This window comes from Dasypus novemcinctus, chromosome 15 (genome assembly GCF_030445035.2).
Source record: "Dasypus novemcinctus isolate mDasNov1 chromosome 15, mDasNov1.1.hap2, whole genome shotgun sequence".
NCBI classification, from domain to species: domain Eukaryota; kingdom Metazoa; phylum Chordata; class Mammalia; order Cingulata; family Dasypodidae; genus Dasypus; species Dasypus novemcinctus.
In genome coordinates, this window is record NC_080687.1 from 11005811 (window position 1) to 11028829 (window position 23019).

Here is a 23019-nt window from a genome sequence, read left to right on the forward strand (position 1 = left end):
GACAAAAGATGCCAATTTACTACAAACCCTTCACTGAGTTCTTATCTACATACCAATTATCATAAAACTCTTTACCTGTGTGTTAGGAATTTTATAATTAAAGTCTGTGAAGCATTTTAGAAACAGACTAAGGTTACTTACCTTTTCTCTAAGGAGTTATCATTAATATAATTTTCAGTCAGTGAATACGTTCTCAGTGGTTTGCAACGTGCTTGGTCTGTAAAAATAGTTGTATCTGATAGAGCGTGCAACTAAAAAGAGGATGCACTGAATGCACAGCTGTGACTTTGTGTGATTCCTTCTACGACGCAGCTCTCAAGGTCAGCGGAAGACCTTGGGTGCTCCTTGCGGCCTCAGAGCTCTGGGGCCCTCTACCAAGCTGCCAAGGTGGAAGTCGACCTCTCTGCATCCATCACCCTGCAAGTCACGGTCAATCTCCCTGGGAACATTTCCTGCCTCTGGATCTTTAAAAACCGCTCACTCAGTTGCCAGCCTGACTTTGATTTGCAAAACAGGTAAGCCAGGGCTACCTTGTCGGCCTGAGCTGCGGTTCACTGGGAATGTCTGTTCAAGTTTCAGACCAGGCCGATGGGAACTCTCATCTCAAATGAGGTAATGAACTGGAAACCTAAGTCAGGGCGTAAGAAAGCAGGGAGTGGCTGGGAAAGGGTAAAACGGAAGGAGGAGAAAGTATGTGGGATTTTTAAGGTGATTTAGTTTTTAGTTGGATATCCTATGAAGGATGAAAAGAAAATTTTCATGTCATTACAATTCAAGTAGTAAGAAATTCTTTCTGGAAATGCTTGGGGAAAGAACATGTGGCTTTATCTATTTTGTTTCATGATATGATGAGCAGAATTGCAATGATATGCAATAACTGCAAACTATTTTAGTAAGAAATTGACCTGTGAGGAACATTAATCTAATAATAAAAAATAATAATAATGATCTTTGCCAAAATATGTTGATAATGCCCAAGCCTAAATCGAGATTGCTGATGAGGCTGGCCACAGCCTGCCGATCTCACCTTCTCAAGGAGACCAGCTAGCAGTGGCCACTTCCATCTCCCCCTTTCTCTCAAATCCTTGGGGATGGTCTGGTTCCCGGCAGCAGTAAGAGAAGGCATTGTTTTTTCAGGAGCCAAGAGTAAATGGCATCCAAAGAACCAACCAGAAGGACAGAAACTACCTGTGCCTTGGCTGATCTTGAGGACCACCTCTGAGAATTACTTCTGTAAAGTGTTGGGATGTGTTCCTTTAAGGTCAAGCAAACTCAAGTAATTTTCAGAACAGTGGCTATAATTTTGAAGTTTAGTTCTCAATCTTGGAGCACATTCATTTTCCTTTCCTCTTTGGAGATTGTATTACTTACTTCTGTTCTTTTTTTCAGTTGCTTTTATCTTGAGGTCAAACCAAATTACTACTAAGAATTTTGGCCTCAAGAAATGCGCTGGTGATCTGATTAGATTTTATGCCACTAGTTCTTACCGGATTGAGACCAAAATCAGAGTAGATAAGTGGGGTTCTTTCCACCCCAAAAGGTTGCTTGTTACTCTAGGTCAGACAACCTCGTTTGTTAGCTAAAGTCATAGGTCTCGTGGGGGTTGGTGAATTTAGTGTCAAAACATTTTTAGCTACTTTTCCCAAGTAGAGACTCATAGAAATTTATATCTGGACTTTGACTCATAAGCAGAGCAACTGAATGCCTAAGCTTTGGTAATTGTCTAGTAGTTTTGTATATGCACAAGAGTTCACAAATGTTTGGTTCCATGAAAGCATATCACCAGAAGAGCTGCAAAGCAAATCAAATATATATATATGTTATATATACATACACACACACACACACCTAATTGTCCATCCGAATACAAGCACGCACACTCTTCAACTGTGTTACGTGGTGCTCTAAAGCCTTGCCTCTCCGCTTTCTTGTGCACTTAGACAGCCTGAGGTTCTCCTTAAAATGCGCATTCTGATTCAACAGATCTGAGTGGTGCCCTGGAATTCTGCATTTGTATCAACTCCCAGGGAGGCTAGTCCTGTTGACCTTGGACCCCATTTTGAGTAGTAAGGATCTAAAAGTCAGAAAGTATGAATTTAAATCCAAGATTTCTCAACAAACTACTAGCAAATATTTTACCCTTGAATGAGAATGGCTTTCACCAAATACACATGAAAGGTGTTTTTCCCTGAAGAGAATGCAGAAGTCAATTCTGGAAAGTTAAAAATGCTAATACTGAGGCATCTTTCTCCTTACGTCTACCCGATGGGCCAGTAGTAATTATTACTTCATAGGAAAATGCCTTGCGTCAGATTTTGCTTGTCCTCTTCCTTGTAGAGACGGCAGCATGCTTGCCCCATGACGTGCCCTGCGTCACGCTTCGAGGGCAGCTTGTCTGCGAATGGGGCTGCCAGGCTGGTGACAGGCGGATGCGGTGGTGGCAAGTGCCGTCACTGGAGGGAATGGCAGGCTCCCCCCCGGGGCCCTGTGTGCTGGGATGGGAGTGCTCCCTCTAAGGCACTTGGGGGCCTAGGCGAGGGCAGCGGGGCGGGGTGCACGCCCTGGTGAGAAGTCAGGGGACAAAGGACAGGTTGCCAGGGGGAGTGCGCAGCTCTGCTCCCGGCGCCAGCCACAGGGCAGAGCTGCAGAGGCGGCCTGCGCCAGCCTTCTGACTCAGTCTGAAATTTTATGTCGCAAGTTTCACAAATTTTCCAAAATAACAAGTTCTCTTCCCTGTTTTGCAGGGGAGTGGTTTCCATGGTCATTTTGAAAATGACAGAAACCCAAGCTGGAGAATACCTCCTTTTGATTCAGAGTGCGCCTGCCAATTACACGATATTGTTTACAGTGAGTATAAGAAGTAAGTTCAGCTTCCGGCACCCAATATCCCCAAGGAGCGGTTTAAACCCGTCAGTGCTTTAAAAACATTTTTTTAAAATTATGGGAACATATATGCAACGTCACGTTTCCCTTTTTAACCACTTTTCCAGTCCCTGATTCAGTGGCGTTAATTACATCCACAATGTTGTGCTACCGCCTTCACGATCTTCAATGACCAAAACTTTCCCCTCGCTCCAAACAGAAACTCTGTTCCCGTTGGGCAATAACTTCCTGGCGCCTGGTTTCTGACTCTGAATTCTCTTATTCTAATTATTTTGTATCAATGAGAGCATACAACATCTGTCCCTTGCGTCTGGCTTGTTTCAGTGGAAGCCGTGTCTTCAAGGCCCACCCCCGTCGTCTATCAGAACTCCACTCCTTTTTACGGATGGCTCATATACCACCTTCTGTTTATCCATGCACCTGCAGAGGGGCACTCGGTGGCTTCCACCTTTTTGGCTCTTGTGAATTATGCTGCTGTGAACATTGGGGTCCAAGTGTCTGTTCAGGTCCCTGCTTTCACTTCATTTGGGCCTGAACTTAGAAGCGGGATTGTCAGGTCATGTGGTCGCTCTATATTAACTTTCGGGGGTCCCGCCAACAGCACCGGAACTGAATACCTTCACAAGCTGCTCTTGACACACTGTGCAGGTTTGCCTGGACTGAATTCACTTCATCCATATAATCTCTTGAGAATCTCTGCTATGACCCATGGACTCAGAACAAAAGGGCTGTTAAGAACTTGGGACACCCTCGAGTCAGGACCCCCGTTTTTCTGTGGCAGATAACTGACAGGGAAGAGGCGGAAAGCATTTTGAACTTGGAGTCAGAAGATCTGGGTTCTAATTCTGGGTGTGATACTACCGCCTTGGACAGGTCACTTAAGCTCCCTGAGCCTCAATTTCCTTATCTGTAAAATGGGGCTACAGATACATACCTTGAGGGCTTATAAGGTCTCAGCCTTCTCCTACAGAACTTTCAGAGTTGATGAAAATATCCCCGATGTCTATGCCAGCCAGTAGAATAGCCACCGGCCACAGGCGACGGTCGAACACTTGAAATGTGGCTAGTGTTACTGAGGAACTGAAATTTAAATTTTGTTTCGTTTTAATTAGTTTAAATTTAAATAGCCACGTGTGGCTCGTGGCTTCTGCTTAGGACTGTGCAGGGGCATCCAGATGCCAGATGGGAGCTCCAAGGGAGGCAGCTGTGGGCTTGCCAGAACGACCACCTGCCTGTGTAGCTGGCTCCCTGCACTTTGTCCCAATTATGAACGGGACTGGGTCCCACCAATGAATGCACCGCTTCACCTTCCACGGCTCATGAAGGGCTACCGGGAGGTCCTAGTGGATCTGGAGGCCAAGGCAGTGTTTGGAAAACTCTGGGCTTGTGTGATTTCAAATTAGGTTCCTTGGCCGTGCCTCAGTACAGCTGGAGGAGTTTTTCTCTGCCTCTGGGCAGGTGCGTGCAGCTCCTGAAAGCGCCTCGGGCTGAGAATGACCCCAGCGACCCTTTCCTGGGGTGCTCTACTCAGACCCTCACAGCTATTCAGAAGTGTGTTCCTACTGGCACTTGGAGGTGGGAGAAAGGTTCTAAAGTCAGCCAGTAAGCAAAAACCAGGCCAAGTCAAAATTAGTTCTGAAAAGCCCTTCAGTGACTCTGAAATAGACAGGACCAGAACCCTAGAAGCGCAAAAGCCAAGAATTACCTTTGATTGCGCTTAAAAAAAAAAAGATTTATTTTATTTATTTATCCCCTCTCCCCCATTGTTTTGCCCGTGCTGTCTGCTCTCTGTGTCTGTTGGTTGTGTGCTCATCTTCTTTTAGGAGGCACCGGGAACTGAACCCGGGACCTCCCATGTGGGAGGGAGGCACCCAATGGCTTGACCCACCTCCGCTCCCTTTGGTTGCTCTTTGATTTTCATGCCTTCCCCTCTGGCCCTGCCTCCTTGGCCTCTTTGGGACAGTAAGTACGTGTTCCAGGTGGGAGCAGGATGAGGGACTTCTTGTCCAGTCTTCCTTCCTCCTTCCCCTGCCCTTCCTTCCTTTCAGGAGTTATGGTTGAATTTGTGTAAGGTAAGTGGGCATCTGCTATTTCTCTGTGATAATATTTTTAAGGTATCTTCCTTTCATCCAAGATTTACAATGTAATCATTCAAGTAAATTGTAACATGCCTTTAGCATTCCACTGAATGGTGATATTAAGAAATATATCAGGTGGGGGAGACTTGGCAACAGTCAATGTGAAAAAGAGCAAAGGGCTTAGTCAACCACAAGCTCAGTATTTATCTACATTGTGGCATGGTTGCTAAAAAAGTAAATTTGAACCTTGGCAGTGTTAATGGAACTCTAATGTCTAGATTAAGGAAATTAAAAACATTATTTTCAGTTCTCAAATTTTCAGATTAATATTGACAAAATAGAGAAGTCAGGATAGTGAAGAACTTGGAATTCATTAAATTAGGAGGAGTTAAAGGAATTGGGAATGTTTAGCACAGAGAAGGAAATATTTTGAGGAGAGGAGAAGATTGATTGGAGTGTAATATAGAAGTTAAAATACCGTGGATGGTAATTACCTCACGTGACTGCAGTTTCTGATTTTAAATATTTGTGTTTACATGTGGAAACAGATCTAGACTTTAAAAAAAAATTACTCTAGATGGTGAAATTGGGACCAAACATTAAAAATTATAGGAAGCAAAAGTAAGAACCACAAAATGGGAAAAGATACTTGCCATATACATAATCAGCAAAGGAGAAGTAGTCATAATATATGTAAAGCAGTACTATAGATCAGTAAGAAAAACGACAATTAAAACCAATAGAAAAATGAACAAAAGACATGAGCAGGCATTTCATTTTCAGAATAGGGAACCTAAATGGTCAATTAAACATGTGAAAAGATGTATGACCTCATTAGTAATCAGAGAAATGGAAACTAAGACCACAATGACATACCATTGCACATGCATTAACCTGGCCAAACTTCAGAAGTCGTGCGGAATACGTAGAGCAATGGGGAACTCTCATAGCCTGTAAGTGTAAATTAGTATAACCGCTTTGGAAAGCAAAAGGTCATTATTGTGTAAAGCTGAACATCCACATATCGTATAAACCAGCAGGTCTGCTCCTAGGTATTATTAGAGAAACTGTTACATACATGCCTCAGTAGACCAGAACAGAATAGTCATAGCACCATTTTTGATAATATAAAAAACTGGAAGCAACCCAAGTGTCCATTGCAAAAAAAAAAAGGAAAATAGATTGTGATGTATTCACTGGTGAAATACCATAAAACAGTAAAAAATGAAGGAGCTATAGCCACATGCAAAACCATAAATGAATCATAAAAACATAAGGTTGGATGAAAAAATGAAGCTGTAGAAGACTACATATTGGGTGATATATTTTGAAACTCAAAACAAACCAAACAAATAGAAGTGTTGTTTGGGAGCACACAGACATGCGCACACACATACATGTAAAATAGTTACCTAGGGTTAAGGGAGGGGAAAGCACAAGAGTTCCATTCTAAGCTATTTATTGCTATTCCAGTTATTAAGTTGGATAGTGAGTCCATGGGTATTTTACAAATACAATTATGCCTCAAATCATATAGCTCATATATCCTTTTGTATATATATATCAAATATTGCATAATATTTTTAAACGAAATTTATTGTAAGGAAAGAAATTGGAATTCATGTAAGGAAACTTTCTTGAAGACAAAAAAGGTTGGGAAACGGACTGATCTTTCTCAGGCTGTAGTGAACTCCCATCACTGGAGAGGTGCAAGCAGAAGTAGGAAACTGACATGTAAAGCGTAGTTGGGAGAGGAGAATGGGTTGGTGGGCCAACTGAACTGGAACAATGGTTTAAATTCGAACTCCATCCTACCATGTGTCTGCATTTCTAAATCTGAGTATATTTTGACCTAGTTCTAGATAAAATGATGGAAAGAAAGCTGGGCTTTAAACTATATGTTATCACTAGTTTTCTTTTTCTTATACATATCAATATTTATATTCTTACTTGACTTCACTCCATTTACTTTATTTATCTGACGATTTGTGAAATACCCTAGGAAGTTAACCAAGAGGATGAATGTTTCAAAGTGGGAGTTTAAGGAGAGTTGAGCTTCATATATTGATGGAGGGGTGGGGAACAGAAGACATTGCTATGGTATAAAACACTAACTTTCCTTAATGAGGTAGAATTGTTTTATTTGCTGTTAGAATAACTGTTTTTAAAATACTGAGGTGGTAATAACTTGTGATGCTTTAGATACACTGCTCTACACACTAAGAAGACCTTACTTTAGAAAAATGGACAATCAGGACGCGCTGGTCTGCATATCTGAGAGCAATCCAGAACCGACTGTGGAGTGGCTGTTCTGTGATTCTCAGAGCAGAAGGTATGACTATCGTTTTCCTTTTTTGGTCTTTCCTAACATAGTTGACATCATACTGTGAGTAAAATGTAATTTATTCCCTTGAAACAGGAAGCTTTGGACTTAAAGAGTGACGAGGAGGGGCTTCACGGGGTGGGAGTGGGGGGTGGGCTGGGGTGCCTCGGCCCTCATCTCACTCTACAGCAGGGTCTTTCCAGAGCGCGGCACTATGCACATAAAACTGCTTTGTAGGCTACAAGACTTTTGGCTCCTTGAGCATCTGGCTAGGGAACAAAGAAAGGTGCTGATTTTAGAGTATAATTCCCTTACAAGTTAAAAATAACTTGTTATTTTCAGTTAATTTGTCATCATTCTCTTCAGTCTGGAAAAGCAGTTAAACTATGATTCTTTTTTTTTTTTTTTTTTTAATTTTATTTATTTCCCTCCGCTCCCCCCGGTGTCTGCTCTCTGTCCATTCGCTGTGTGTTCTTCTGTGTCCACTTGCATTCTCAGCAGCACTGGGAATCTGTGTCTCTTTTTGTTGCATCATCTTGCTGCGTCAGCTCTCTGTGTGTGCGGGGCCACTGCGGGTGGGCTGTGCTTTTTCAGCGCTGGGCGGCTCTCCTTGCAGGGCGTGCTCCTTGCACGCCGGACACCCCTCCGCGGGGAACACCCTGGCATGGCGTGGCATTCCTTGTGTGCGGCAGCACTGTGTGTGGGCCAGCTCACCACGTGGGCCAGGAGACCCTGGGTTTGAACCCTGGACCTCCTAATATGGTAGGCGGACTCTCTGTCAGTTGAGCCACATCTGCTTCCCAACTATGATTCTTTAAGGATTCTGTCTAGAGCCAGACAGCCTGGGTTTGAACCCTGACTTCCCTGGTAGCTCTGTGGTCTTGGACAAGTTACTTAACCTCTGTGCCTCAGCAGAAGAATGGGGATGATTATAGTATTTAGATTATAGGACTGTTATGAGGAATCAAGGAATTCGTATGTGTAAAGCACATAGAACAGTGCCTGGCAGAAAGTACAATAGAAATCTGAAATCTTTTCTTTTGTTATTCATGAATGCTACAGCGAAATACAAAGAAAGAACTCATGTGGTTTGAAATAAATTTTATGGGACAATTTTTTTTTTAAAGAGAACTAAACAGAAGGAGAAAAAAGTGAAAACAGGTTACCAAGCAATACGAATATTATCTCAGGTTTTAGAAGAAAAAGAGATTATATGTAGATATATATGAAACGTATGGGCAGAAAAATTAAAGATTGAAAAGATACACCCCAAAATGGGAACAGTTGTTCCCTCAGGGTCATTTAAAATTCTTCTCTTTGGGCTTTCCTGTATTTTCCAAATTTTCTACATGACCCCAATGTATTGTTGTCTTGTAATAAGAAAAATAAAACCCGAGGAGTGATAGGGAAACCAAGAAAAGAATACGCCTGACTAAAGTGATGGAGAGGAGAGGCAGAGGGAGTGGATCTTTGCAGGTCCCCAAACCAGTTTTATCTGTTCTGGCAAAGGTAACGGTTGAGGAAGCTGGTCAGGAACCCGAGCTGCGGCAGAACCTCTCCCTGTGAGGGCGAGGCCGGCGCTCTCCCCCTCCATGTGGTGTGAGAACGCAGTGACTCTTCCTCTTCACTCACGTCCCCTCTCCCTGGATGTCTCTGTGCTTCCGGGGAAAAGATACCTCCCTTGTTAAACTGGGTTGAAACCCGGCATACTTTTCCCCTTCTCGCTTTTCTCCCCTTTCTTTCTCCTTTCTCAATTCTTTCTTGCCCTGTCTTAAAAAAAGAAAAAGACAAGAAAAAGAAAAAGGAGGTCAACCAAACAAGTTTTAACTGTTTTTTTTTTTAAGATTTTTTTTTTTAAAATTTCTTTCTCTCCCCTCCCTCCCCGTTGTCTGCTCTCTGTGCCCATTCGCTGTGTGTTCCTCTGTGACTGCTTCTATTCTTGTCAGCAGCACCGGGAATCTGTGTCTCTTTTTTGTTGCATCGTCTTGCTGCGTCAGCTCTCCCTCGTGCGGCGCCACCCTGGGCAGGCTGTGCTGTTTTCGTGTAGGCTGGCTCTCCTTATAGAGCACACTCCTATGTGGGGCTCCCCTACGCCAGGACACCCCTGCGTGGCACGGCACTCCTTGCGCGCATCAGCACTGCACACGGGCCAGCTGCACACGGGTCAAGGAGGCCCGGGGTTTGAACCGCGGCCCTCCCATGTGGTAGGCGGGCGCCCCATCCCCCTGTGGGCTGGGCCAAACCTGCTTCCCGCTAGCGTTATCTTGGGTGTTATCCTAATGGGCCACGATGATGAGCGAAGCAGCCAGTTCCCTGAAGACTGGCTGAAACCACGGCTGTAGGCTGGTTGGCCTGTTGACCTGCCTGTGCTGGGCTCACCTACCTTTGTTCTTCTCCTAAATATTCCTGTGTGATTTGATGGCATGTTTTGTAAAATGGCATTTATTTTCTCCTTTCAGCTGTAAGGAAGAAAGTCCCGCAGTTATTAAAAAGAAGGATAAGGTACTTCATGAATTATTTGGAACAGACATAAGGTGCTGTGCAAGAAATGAATTTGGCAAGGAATGTACCAAGCTCTTCACAATAGGTAAAAACCATTATATGATGTACTTTTGTTTTCAGTGACTGTGATTCCCAGACTCTCTGGGACTAACTGCTTAGGTAATCATGCAACTCCAGACATGCTGTTTCCTTTACACCACTTAAAATGCAGTATGGAGGAACAGGTGTAGCTCAGTGGTTGAGCACGTGCCTCGCATGCATGAAGTCCCAGGTTCAATAGGTGACACCTCCTAAAAACAAGAAAGCCATATGAATTCTGCAAATACTGATTTCTTCTTAGAAGAGGAGTCACTCTCTAAAAGATGCCTCTGTAGATGTGGTTAGGAACATTTGCGATAACGTCAGAATCTTTGTTCTTCAAAATGTTCAGAATATATTTTGCAATGAGGAAAAATCACTGTTTCCTTACCGTGGATGCTTTCGTCTTCTAGATCTAAATAAAACTCCTCAGACAACACTGCCACAGTTATTTCTCAAAGTGGGGGAACCTTTATGGATAAGATGCAAAGCAGCATATGTAAACCACAGATTCGGGCTCACCTGGAAATTAGAAAACAAAGCTCTAAAGGAGGTAATTTGTCGATGTCGTAGTCTGATGATTTGCTGATGTTGTATTCTGATGATGTAGAACAATTTGATGGTACAGGTTGCAAACATTAAATTCAAACTCTGTTTTATTAAAATCTAGGGGAGCTACTTTGAGATGAGTACCTATTCAATCAACAGAACTATGATACGGATTCTGTTTGCTTTTGTATCATCAGTGGGAAGAAATGATACTGGATATTACACTTGTTCCTCTTCAGAGCATCCCAGTAAATCTGCTTTGGTTACTGTCCTAGGTAATGCAGGCTGCCAGTGCAAGCTTTATTCATATTTTAGTTGCTTTATTGTGGCACATGAGGGATGTAGTGCAAATTGTAATCTCCATATTATGTTATTGTTTAAAAGCTGAAAAAGGAACTGACTGAGAATACTTTCCCTAATGTAAGTTTCCCAGTCTCTTCCCCTCCAGTGAAGCTGGGACCATGTAATGCGGCCTGTCTGTTTGTATATTTTTGTCCTCTGATAGAATTTAAGTTTCTTAAGACCAGGAGCAACCCCTTAGGTCCTTGTCCTTGTATAGCTCAGCCCAGAGCCTGACACTGAATAGGCACTTAATAAATACTTGCTATTCTAAGAAGCAACAGAGGGCGATGAGCAGTGGCTGAGAAAACTGTACAAGCCCTTAGATGAATTGCAATGTGCACGGGCTATCGAGGATTTGAAGATAACCAAGCCTAAGTAGTCTCAAATTTTATTACATCCTCAGCCATAACGAAAATGCTAAAAATAATAGTGATTCACTCAGCAAACAAGAAGGAATTTTCTCTAAGGAAACCTTGTAGTGCACTCTTATCTGGAGTTTATTTTACGTGGGAACGTCACTGGCAGAGACGTTTAGCCAAGAGCAGGGGTTTCTGAACTCTCAGTGGGCTCCTAGTGTGTACTTGGCCCAGAGAATTCCCATTTCTCTGGGAAGAGAGTCAACCGTTTATGTCCAATTCTTAGAGAAACCTTGATTCCAAGGTTATGCCTGGGAATAGGAATGGGAATCCTGCATTTTATGGGCTATCAAATCTACCTGCAGCACGCCCATACCTGAGTTTTCTTGCATCATACTCATGACCCAAGATATTGTCATATTAGTCTCCTTATCTCATTTGTAAATATGTGTCTTTTGTTTTGTTTTGTTTTGTTTTTTTTTTATAGAAAAGGGATTTATAAATGGTTCCAATTCAAATGAAGATTATGAAGTTGACCAGTATGAAGAGTTTTGTTTTTCTGTTAGGGTTAAGGCATACCCACAGATCAAATGTGTGTGGACCTTTTCTCAAAAATCCTTCCCCTGTGAACAGAAGAGTCTTGAGGATGGATACAGGTGAGATGCTAAACAGCTGATCTTTTTTTTTTTAGCACAGTTCTCCCTCCTCATTGCCTGGAGAAGACCAGTTTTGTACTTAAGGAAGAGAATACACTTTTTATGGGATCTGTACATTCTTGAGTTGAAATCAGAGACTAGAGAATGGAAAGCAGATGCAAGAACACAGGTAGCAGACTTATAATCGATTCCGATAGTGTAACCTCCAACATGAAAAACGGAAAGGGCCCTATCAGTATGAGCAGGGAGCTGTGGCCGGCCTGAGTCACAGACACTTCCTATTTGAGAGTTCTGCCCTGCGCTGCACCGCATCCCCTTAGCACATTTGCAAATGACTGAGGAAGTAAAACTCCTTAAAAACAGGAAAGCATTACCTAGGGGGTATTAATTTATGTCTAGAGGTCTAGGCCCTGCCATTGTGCACACGACAGCCAGCCCCGATGGCAGCGAGCACTTGGAAGGCGGCTAGTTCCTACCTGGGATGTGCTGTCAGTGTAAAAGACACTGGATTTCAAAGACCTGATGTGGAAAAAAAAAAAAAAGAATGTGGAAATAAATAATTTTTAAATCGATTAGATGTTGAGATGATAGTGTTTTTGGATACAGCGAGTTAAAGGATTACGTAAAATTAATTTTACCTTTTTTCCGTGGTGAACTAGATAGTTTTAAGTTACGTGTATGGCTTGCATCCGGAACTCACCTTCTATTTCTGTTGGACAACTCTGGTCTAGATAAGAGTGAGAGCTGGCCCTCCTCACCTTGCCTCTTCCGGGTGGTTTTTGCACTTCACTCTACTACTCTTTATGGCCCAGAGGGGTTCTGACCGATCCTTGTTTGCTATTTTTGAAAGACTTGTAAGACAGGGTTTGCATGGAACGGTCTGCTCTCTCTTGCCCACAACTCCTGTTGTTCAAAGTTTTCACTTTTCAGGTCATGAGGAATTCAACCTTTGACCTGTAAACTGAGTGACCCTCACGACCTTTATTCTCCTTAGAACAGGATTTCTCAACAGCGGCCCACTTGGGGCTGGACAATTCTTTGCTGTGGATAAAGCTGTGCTGGGCATGGCAGGATGCTTAGCAGCATCCCTGACTCTGCCTCTAGATGCCAGTAGCAGCCCCCCAGTTGAGACACCTAAAATGTCCCGAGACAGTGCCAAAGGTCCCCGCGGAGGGGGACGGGCGGAACCGGTCCTGGTGGAGAAGCGTGGCCTTGGAGCTCTGGTTTGGAATCATCAGCGGGGTCAGGTCCCCCCACCCGCTGAACGGACGGCCACGAGCCGTGCTCGTGCAGAAGGACGCCAGCAGGGTCAGCGTCCTCCTGCTATGTGTCGCTCCCGGGTCAGTTCAAACCCGACTCCAGGAGATAAAGGCTCCGTCCCCCTTTAGCTCATCACATACTTCTTTCGTGTCTTCTTGATGACTTTGATGCCGTCAGGGGCTACAAGGGCAAAAAAGAGAATGTCCCTTCCCTGCTCATCCCCGGCTTTAGACAGGCACGCCGCAGGGCCAGGGCCGCCTGGGAGCGCAATGCCGCTGTGTGGGTGGCACAGCCTGTAGGGGTTTTACAGGACCACTGGTCTCTGATACAGCCCGGGGGGCTAGTGAACTTGGTTTCATCCAGGGCCCCAATCTTCACTCCTTGCAGTTCTTCTGTAAAGGGAGACAGCTGGCTCCATCAGGGCCGTTCCTAACTGCTGCCACGTGGTGTGCCTCTCTCCTTCGTGATAGCATCGCGCTACCTCTCCGTGTGTCAAACCTCACCAGTGGGTGTACAGGCCCCACCAGGACAGGAGCACTGTTACTTCTCTAGCTTTGTACGATGCCTAATTCAGTAACTGTTTAGTAAATGAATGAGTTCATCATCACCCTGAGAAAACAACTCCAAGAGCACAGCCCGGGCCAGAGGGGACTCAACGGTACCCCTCGTTGCAGGAGGAGGAGTACACATGTAGCACGTACCACCACATCCTACGAGAAGTGTTTTACTATTTTATTTTAGTTTTTATTTATTTATTTTAGGAGGTACTCGGGATCGAACCTGGGACCTCGTTCATGGGCAGTAGGCACACAACCATTGAGCTACATCCGCTCCCCTACTTTATTTTAAAAGTTCTTGCAGACCCACTGTGTTTGTTGGTGATACCCTGGTTTAAGAGCTGCTTAATACCCAGTACAATGAAAAGACAGAGTCTCCTTCTTCATGAAAAAGATGTTCAAAATGCTGAACAGAGAAGGAACAACAAAAAATTTGAACATGCCTCCAAGGACCCTAAGCATCTGCTTTTCTCCAATTAGGTTCGGTGTTGAGATGGGAGATCGCCGTCTAAATTATAATCTGCATTCCTTTCAAGTTTTTATTATAAAAAGTGTCAAATTTACTAATAACCGGAAAGGAGAGTCCAATGAACACCCACCGAGGTTCAACGATTTAATCGAACTGAATTTTGTTTGTGAAGTAGAGGATTGTAAGCCTGCTGCGAGAGACGGTTTTGTAGATGAAATGGCACGAGGTTTTTTCATGTGTAACTGAAAGGTCTGTGTAATAATACTACTCCTGAAAAAGCTTTGCTGCGGTCAGAGTGTGTGTGCCAGAAGCTAGAGCTTCCCCACCTTCACGGCTTCATTTCTCCAATTCACTTCCTCAAATGTTTACGCTCAAGTTCACGAGGGCTTGCCTCTATGTGTTTACATTTTATCACTTTATACCTCTCCAGCTGTCCTTGTATCCTGGTCTCCATAATGGTTTCCAGGATCTTTCGCCTACTCGTTTGCATAATTTCTTTTCTCTGTAGACTTTATCCTAGAGACCAAATCTCGCTTCATTTTATCGTATCATTTTGCTGCACAAAAACTTATTTAGAAGGTTACGGTTACTTGGCAGTTGCGTCTAAAATGCTCTCTCTGGCCTTGTCCAGTCCTCACGTTCGCCTTGTCCCTGAAGGAGGAAGCTTCCCGGCCCTGTGAATCTAAGTTCCACCGGGCACGGGCACGGGCGGCAGTGGGCCCTGTGGGGCGAGAGCTGTGCGGCAGCCCTGCAGGCGCCGCTGGGGAGACAGGCCTCTCCTCAGGAGCAGGGAGCTGCTCCTCAGACCCGTGGGGGTGTGGAATGACAGAAGCTTTACACGAGCCTGGGGAGGAGCTCTCTCTCTCTTTTTTTTTCCTGAAAGAGAGGAGCCTTGAGCAGATGCAGAAAGAAAGGGTGACGTGAACTGCCAAGGGCCTCACCAAAGTCTCGTGCCTTTCCTTCTCCCGCCTGTGAAGGCAGTCCTGGCTCGCGCCCCTTCCCTCAGACACCCCCTGGCTCGCGCCCCTTCCCCCAGACACCCCCTGGCTCGCGCCCCTTCCCCCAGACACCCCCTGGCTCGCGCCTCTTCCCCCAGACACCCCACTCAGTAGTAAATTATATGAAGCCATTCACCAAGAGTAAAAGAAGCTTCTCTGAGCACTTCCTGCGTGCGGCAGCGTGCAACGTCCTTTGTGTGGATTATCTTCTCTAAACCTCACTGTCCATTTTTGAAGAAGGAACCTGAGCCCAAGTTACTCACCCAGTCATGTAGGGTAAAGTAAAAACCCTTCATTCACTCCTCTGAAGAAAAAGAGAGAGAAATAAAACCCCAGAGATAACAGACTTTTCCTAGTTACCACCATGCATGATAAAAACAAATACTAATTTTTGGAAGGTTCAAACATGAAATTAAATGTGCCATCTGTCACCTGATTTTTCTTTTTCTTTTTAAAATATATATATATTTATTATCTTTCTCTTTTTTTAAAGGTACATAGAGCACACACAATGTTACATTAAAAAATATCAGGTTCCCATATACCCCACTCTCCCCACCCCCCACTCCTCCCGTGTCAAAAGCTTTCATTAGAGTGGTATGATTTTTCACTTAAAATATATCATGAGTGTCTTTCCATGTTAATAAGTATTTATCTACATTATCATTTTTAATGACTGTATAGAATTTTACCTTTTAGGATAATTTATTTTAACATAATTCTGTTGGAGGGGATCTACTTGAGGTTTTTTCCTTTTTGTATCTCCTTTTCATTTTAATGTAATTTCCTCACTTACTGTATACCCCAGAGTAAAGCTTCTAAGTCTCTTTTTTATTCAAAATGATTACTGACCTTAATAGGCTTTGCCATAATGATAGTCTAATGCGTATGTTGTGTCTTTTATGTGCTTTTTACTTTATGCAAAAGTGATTTATTTAAAAACCTTCTCCCACAACGGTTATGAGCTAGAGAGGACAATTACCTTCATTTCGCGGAGGAGCGAGCTGAGGGAAAGGGGTTGTAAACTTGCCCCAGCTCCCGCCCCGAGGTGCCACCTGCCTCCAGGGGCTGCGTTTTCACCCATTTCATTATCCTGCCTCATGACACCCTTTCAAGTTTCCAGTTGAAATTCTCAAACCCAGTGAACAAGAGAAATGCTCTCGTGCTCTGGCTCTCCGCAAGCATGGGCGTGTGTCCCTGTGAGCCGGGCCTGCCCGGCCCTGTGGTCCTGAGGTCACACTCCCCCAGACTGGTCAGCTCCCCGAAAGAAAAGGAAACGCCCGCCTGCCACTGTGCGGGTCAGGCTAAGCCGCCGCGCCCCCTCGCGCTGGGTTTCTCTAGCTCAGGACAGAAATTCCAACGGGTCACATGGAGCTGCAGCCAGGCTGCGCCCACCCGGGCCCCCCAAATCCGCAGTGTGGGAGGAGAGAGGGCGGTCCCGCTCCCTGCTCGGATGTCTCTTTGAGCTGTGCAAAGCCCGATCAGTCTCGTCGGCGCTTCTGCTCCTGCTTTCTTACTCTCCGCACTCTGGTTTGTCTTTTTTTTTATTTAAATTTTTTTTGCATTGTGCCTTTCATCACTGTGAAATCTGATGCCTCTTATGCGTATAGACACTTTCTTCTGTATGTTCCCCTGTCATTTTTTAACTTTATTTCCTGAGAAGCTTTAGGTCTTTGATCATCCCTTGCTCTTTGAATAAAGCGTTCTTTCCTTGAAAGTCAAGTCATTCCCTGAGCCACTGGAAAGAGCCTGCCCTTTTCTCACCTGCTCCCCTCCTGTTGCTAAATGGAAAATAAAAACCACCTGCCTTCTGAGTACAGTGAAGACCCGTCTCATAGTTGGAATGAGAATGCCTCTCCTTAGTCACCCAGATACTGTTTCACTGTAAACTCACATTTCCCAGGCTCCTGTGTAATGCCATTGGCCAGTTTTAGAAAAACCCTTTGAATCTCCCAGTCCTCTAATTGCTTAGCCCCCTTGGGATTCCCCGAGGAGATCCCGCGAGGCCCTGGCTCCTCAACAGGAGGAAAAGCAGCTTTCAGCGCCCTGGAGTCGGCTCTGTGTTGGGCTGTTTCTGGGATGAATCTCCCTGGAAAACACTGGGAAGAGTGAGAGCCCTTCAGAGCTGGCCCCTTCAGAGTGGCAGACCTCATTCCGCTAAAGGGAGGACAGAGGGGACCGGCCGACAGCGTTTTGCTCTGGCCGGTGTGATGATAAATAGAGGCACTCCTCATTTATTTTCCCACCGAATCGACGGGTGCTCTTGGCTTGCTCCCTGGCCGCCTCGCAGGCTGTTCTCACTTTCTCTTCCTTTGCACAGTGAAAATCATGTTTCCCCTTTCAGACCCTCAGATCTTTCTTTCCTTGGACCCTCTCACGACTGCCTTCCTAAGTCTGGAAATCCCATGTGACTGTATTTATTCCTCTTCTCCGGGGGTTAGGGTTTGGCTCTCTCCGGGTCTTTCTTTCCCTTCCACTTCACCAGCCGTTTTGTTGTTCAGAAGTAGGTCAGGATAAAAAATATCCCCTGCCCATTTTTGTTTTTTTTTTTTTTACTTTCTCAGCACTTTTGTCAACTAAGCAAATTTTAAAAACTGGATATTCAGCTTTTGACGACATGAAACTTTTGGTAGGCCAGAGAAATGCATTCTCCCCTCAGAAGACACACTCCTTTTTGTTTTTTTTAACAAATCAATTTTATTGATACATATTAATAAAATGTAAATCCATCCAAAAATGTACAATCAATAGTATTTGGTATAATCATTTAGTTGTGTATTCATCACTTCAATCATTATTATAGCAGTTACATTATTCCAGTAATAATTATAATACTAAAAAGCAAAAACCAACCAAACTCACCACATCTCAATCTCTCTATGCTTCCCCTGCTGTACATAGCTACTATTCTGTTTCCATTTCTCTAATATATTTGCATTTATATTTTGTAAAACAGTCTTATATATGCAATACCACCCATACTCATATTTTATATGAGATTTCACTGAACTATAAGTTCCCTGTTAACATTTTTTAGTTTTCTTTCTAGTAATATACATGTCCTTAGACTTTCCTTTTTTGACTACCGTTATACCCATTTAATAGCTCTGCTGCACACGCCTTTTTTTTTTAAGATTTATTTTTTTAAAAATTTATTTCTCTCCCCTTCCCCCGCCCCCAATTGTCTGCTCTCTGTGTCCATTCACTGTGTGTTCTTCTATGTCCGCTTCTATTCTTGTCAGCAACACTGGGAATCTGTGTCTCTTTTTGTTGCATCATCTTGTTGTGTCAGCTCTCCGTGTGTGCAGTGCCATTCCTGGGCAGGCTGCACTTTTTTCACACTGGGTGGCTCTCCTTACGGGGCGCACTCCTGCGCGTGGGGCTCCCCCACGCAGGGGACACCCCTGCGTGGCACAGCACTCCTTGTGCGCATCAGCACTGCGCGTGGGCCGTTCACCACATGGTCAGGAAGCCAGGTGTTTGAACCTTGGACCTTCCATGTGGTAGGCGGACGCCCTATCCATTGGGCCAAATCCGCTTCCCTGCACACGCCTTTTAACAAAGTAGTTAAGGGCACAGAACACTGGTGTCAGACAACCATGGGTTTAGAACCTGTACTGGCAGCTGTTCGTTGTGTGGTTTGAATATTTGGGATCAGCCTGGATTCTTTTCCTGCTCTTGTCGTCTGTATCCAGTCCAGCACCTGCTGCAGCTTTTATCCTGGTGCCTCTTGGGTTTGCTGTCTCCTCCCCTTTCCTCCATTCCCCACCTTAGACTGCATTCTCATATTTTCATACTTGTACTTCTCTCATGGTTCTCGCCGTACTATACAATGACTATTTACTTACTTGTCTGCCTTCACCCTCAAACTGTTAATTTGAATGGAAACCTAATTTATCTAACTCACTGTCATATCACTGGTTACCCCCAAAATAGGCCCTATCATTGACAGTTGAATGAATGAACTCCTGGAATACTACAACAAGTACCTCCAGATTTCCTTCTGATAAAGTTTTTCCTACTGCCATCACGTTCATCTGAAATACTGCTTTCATCATCTTACTCTCCTGCTCGGGAATTCACAGCAGTTGTCTAAATCATTAGGCTTGTTTTCAAGGTCCTTGGTGAGTTGATCACACCCTCTTTTGACTATATACCCCAATACTCACCTCTCCATTGCAGATCTAGGAATTCCAGTCTCCAGGTCTTACGCCATGCTATTGCCTCCTTGGATGTCTTCTATCTCGTCCTCTCGTTAACACTAGCTCCTCCTCACAGATCCAGCTCAAGTCCCTACTTCTTTTATGAAGCCCCCTGACCTTTTCTCATCTCCACTGAAACCTGCGTCTCTGATCTTCTGGACTTCAGTTCCATGCTTTTACAGAGGTTACGTCCACCCACCTGGATTTTAATATCATTGGGATAGGAGCCACATTTTATAGCCACGTTTTGCATCCTATACTGCTCCTAGCTTATGGCCGACCCCTGCTCAGCTCTTTCTGCCCCTATGTAGCCATTTTCTTTATTTCAAGTAGGCTACATAGAGGTGGCCTAATTAAATACCTTCTGAACAAAACATCGATTTTCTTTTTCTGAATTAAGGGCAATTGTTAAAAAACTTTACATTTGGAAACAATTTCAATCCATAAATAATTGCTAAATAATATACAAACTCCATACAGAGAACTTACCACCCTCATATTCCCAGATCTGCCAATTTTAGCATTTTGCTAACTTTGCCCTATCATTCTATCTATCCATTAATTCATCTTCCTATACCTTAACTTATCTAATCCTGTCCGTCCGTCTGTCCGTCCGTCTATCTATCTATCTATCTATCTATCTATCTATCTATCTATCTATCTATCTATCTATCTATCTATCTATCTATCTATCTATCTTTCCTGAACATTTGAAACCTGGTTGCACACATCATACTCCATGAACACATAATACTTACATGTTTGTTTCCTACAAACAAGGGTATTCACTCATTCACCTTAAATGCTGTTATTAAGTTCAAGAAACCTAACAGTGATCAAGCTTACGTTCTGTATTCTGTTTTTTTATGTCCCTGTAATGTTCTTTTCCCCCTGAGATGGCTCCCTCATCTGTTTGCTTGTGTTTTTGCCTGTTGTTTGTATTCATTGTCTGCTTTTTGCTTATTGTCTGCTTGTCTCTGTTTTTTCTTTAGGAGGCACCAGGAACTGAATCTGGGACCTTCCATGTGGGAGGCAGGCACTCAATGCTTGAACCACATCTGGTCCCTGATGCTTTTACTCATTGTCTGCTTGTTGTTTGCTTTTTGTCTGCTCATTTTTTTGCTCATTGTCTGCTCGTTGTATTTTTTGCTGTTGTCTGCTCATTGAATTTTTTTTCTCATCGTCTGCTCGTTTTGTTTGGTCAATATCTGCTTGTTTTGTTTTGTCTTCTTTAGGAGGCACTGGGAACTGAACCTGGGACCTCCCATGTGGGAGGCAGGCACCCAACTGCTTGAGCCACATCCACTCCCCTGAAATGTCCTTTTTTAAAAAAAGGATTTATTTTTGTTTACTTCTCCTCCCCCATTTCCTCTGTTGTCTGCTCTCTATCCATTCGCTGTGTGTTCTTCTATGCCCACCCGTATTCTCATTAGACAGCTCCAGGAACTGATCCTGGGACCTTGCAGAATGAAAGAGAAGCGATTACTCTTTTGCGCCACTTCATCTCCCTGTTCTGCTACATCTTATTTTCTCTCCTCTGTGTCTCTTGTTGCGCCATCTTGCTGCGCCAGCTCTCTGTGCTGGCCAGCATTCCTGCGTGGGTCAGCTTTCCCATGCTGGGTGACATTCCCACGCAGGGGGGGCACTCCTGCATTGGGCAGCATTCCAGCATGGGCCAGCTTGCCGTGTGGGCCAGCTTCCCCTTACCAGGAGGCCCTGGGCATTGAACCCTGGACCTCCTATATGGTAGACAGGAGCCCAATTGGTTGAGCCACATCCGTTTCCCTGTAATGTCCATTTGGACCTTTTCTCCTCCATTCTTAGATCCCATCCAGGATCATGCATTGTAATTTTTTTTAATTTTTAATTTTATCTTTATTTATTTCTTTTCCCTTCCCTGCCTGCCCCCCCCCCCAGTTGTCTGCTTTCTGTGTCTATTTGCTGTGTGTTCTGTGTCCACTTGTATTCCTGTCGGCAGTGCCCAGAATCTGTGTCTCTTTTGTTGCGTCATCTTGCTGCATCAGCTCTCCATGTATGTGGCACCATTCCTGGGCAGGCTGCACTTTTTTCTGCACTGGGTGGCTCTCCTTAGAGGGTGCGCTCCTTGTGTGTGGGGCTCCTTATGTGGGGGACACCCCTGTGTGGCACGGCCCTCCTTGTGTTCATCAGCACTGTGCGTGGGCCAGCTCATCACACGGGTCAGGAGGCCTTGGGTTTGAACCTTGGACCTCCCATGTGGTAGGCGGACGCCGTATCCGTTGGACCAAATCCACTTCCCATAATTGTCATTATCTCTCTAGATTCTCTTTCTTTGTGAAAAGAGACATACATGAAATCTTCTCTTCCCAGCCACTCCGAAACATACCATTAACTGGAATTAATCACATTCACAATGTTGCAGTGCCCTCACCATCATCCATTACTAGAAATTTCCCTTCACCCCAAACAGAAACCCTACACTCACTTTGCATTAACTCCCCACTGCCCTGGCCCCTCATACCTGGTAACCTGTGCTCTCCATTCTCTTTTGATAAGTTTGCATATTCTCTGATATTTTCTTTGTGGTCACATAGGGCTTAAATTTAACATGTATTCTTGCTATAACATCCTCAATTCCTACGGAAGGAACAAAAATTGCTGCTAGATGATCATGCCAATGAAAGCTGGAATTGTACATCTAGCTTGTAATGGGGGTAGGTTAGCTGCAATAGATGGCAGGTGGTATGAACAGTTCCTTGGATTCATGACAACCCCAGGGTACATCTTCCTAGCCAGCCTGGTGGGAGTCATGGCCACACACTTGTTCCATAAATCCAGTGGGTGCCAATTAGGGCTACCCAGTAAATTACAGGCCTATTTCCCCAATCATTTGCTTGCAAGGTGATTATCGACAATTTTCTGTAATGTATCCTAATTTAGATTGAGAGAAGGGTTTTGCTGCTGAGATTGATTGTTCCCAATATAGTGGTGCTACCTGACTTAGTTTGCTGTAACCTGCAGTGATTCAAGCCATTCCATCCCACAGTTGGAAATGGCCATCTTTTTCTCTTACAGTTAAATTTTCAGCTTGATCATCTAACTGTTTTAGTAGTAACAGCATTCGAGAATTGGAGCCAATGACCAGAGTTTATTAAATTTACTAGCCCATAGTTGGGGTTGGCTCTGGTTAGATCTATGGTATCTAATGTTCCTTGCTATTTTTGCATTTCTTTTATGAATGATTTTAAAGTTTTCCAATCAGTACCTCATAAAGGAGATACCCACCAGGGTTGTCCTGAAATGCTTGAGGTTGGCAACAACCTACCAGTCCAACAATTAGACCTGTTTATAGAGTTAGCACAAGAATGAGCCCACTAAAGGAAAAAGGTATTATTGTGTGGTTTTATAATTAAAGATATGAAAGAGCATATAAGGAAAAGTTGGATAATCATTTTAATTATGATTAATTTTCAATGCATGAAAGCATTAAATTAATCAGGATCCATACTCCTAGGAACATGAAGAAAAAGGCAATTAATAGCAAATAAAATAACCACCAGTTACTTAGGAACTTTTTCCTTTAAACAAATATTTGAGGCCATCTAGAGGTTCACAGGCATATTGATATCAGGGTCTCGGGGTGCATCAATGGCTACAGCTGCTTTCTGCAGGAGTCACCGTGCAGGATTGGCTGTAGCTTGACTCTAGTATGACATATCCATGGCATGATGCCCTGTAACTTAAGAGAAGAGTGAGTAACAAGTATAATAATACCAGGTATAGTCCT

The 23019-nt window shown here is 44.0% G+C and overlaps 1 protein-coding gene across 3 annotated transcripts in view; it reads left to right on the plus strand.

Moving 5' to 3' along the window:
- Positions 1 to 23019, plus strand: part of FLT3 (fms related receptor tyrosine kinase 3) — a 147627-nt gene that overhangs the window by 93905 nt on the left and 30703 nt on the right. For all 3 annotated transcript variants that reach the window (XM_004458527.5, XM_023588787.3, XM_023588786.3), the window contains exons 3-9: positions 313 to 515; positions 2745 to 2860; positions 7164 to 7293; positions 9744 to 9871; positions 10278 to 10417; positions 10535 to 10688; positions 11599 to 11767. In XM_004458527.5, the coding sequence (XP_004458584.2) occupies positions 313 to 515; positions 2745 to 2860; positions 7164 to 7293; positions 9744 to 9871; positions 10278 to 10417; positions 10535 to 10688; positions 11599 to 11767 (1040 nt within the window). The remainder of the gene's footprint in view (positions 1 to 312; positions 516 to 2744; positions 2861 to 7163; positions 7294 to 9743; positions 9872 to 10277; positions 10418 to 10534; positions 10689 to 11598; positions 11768 to 23019) is intronic.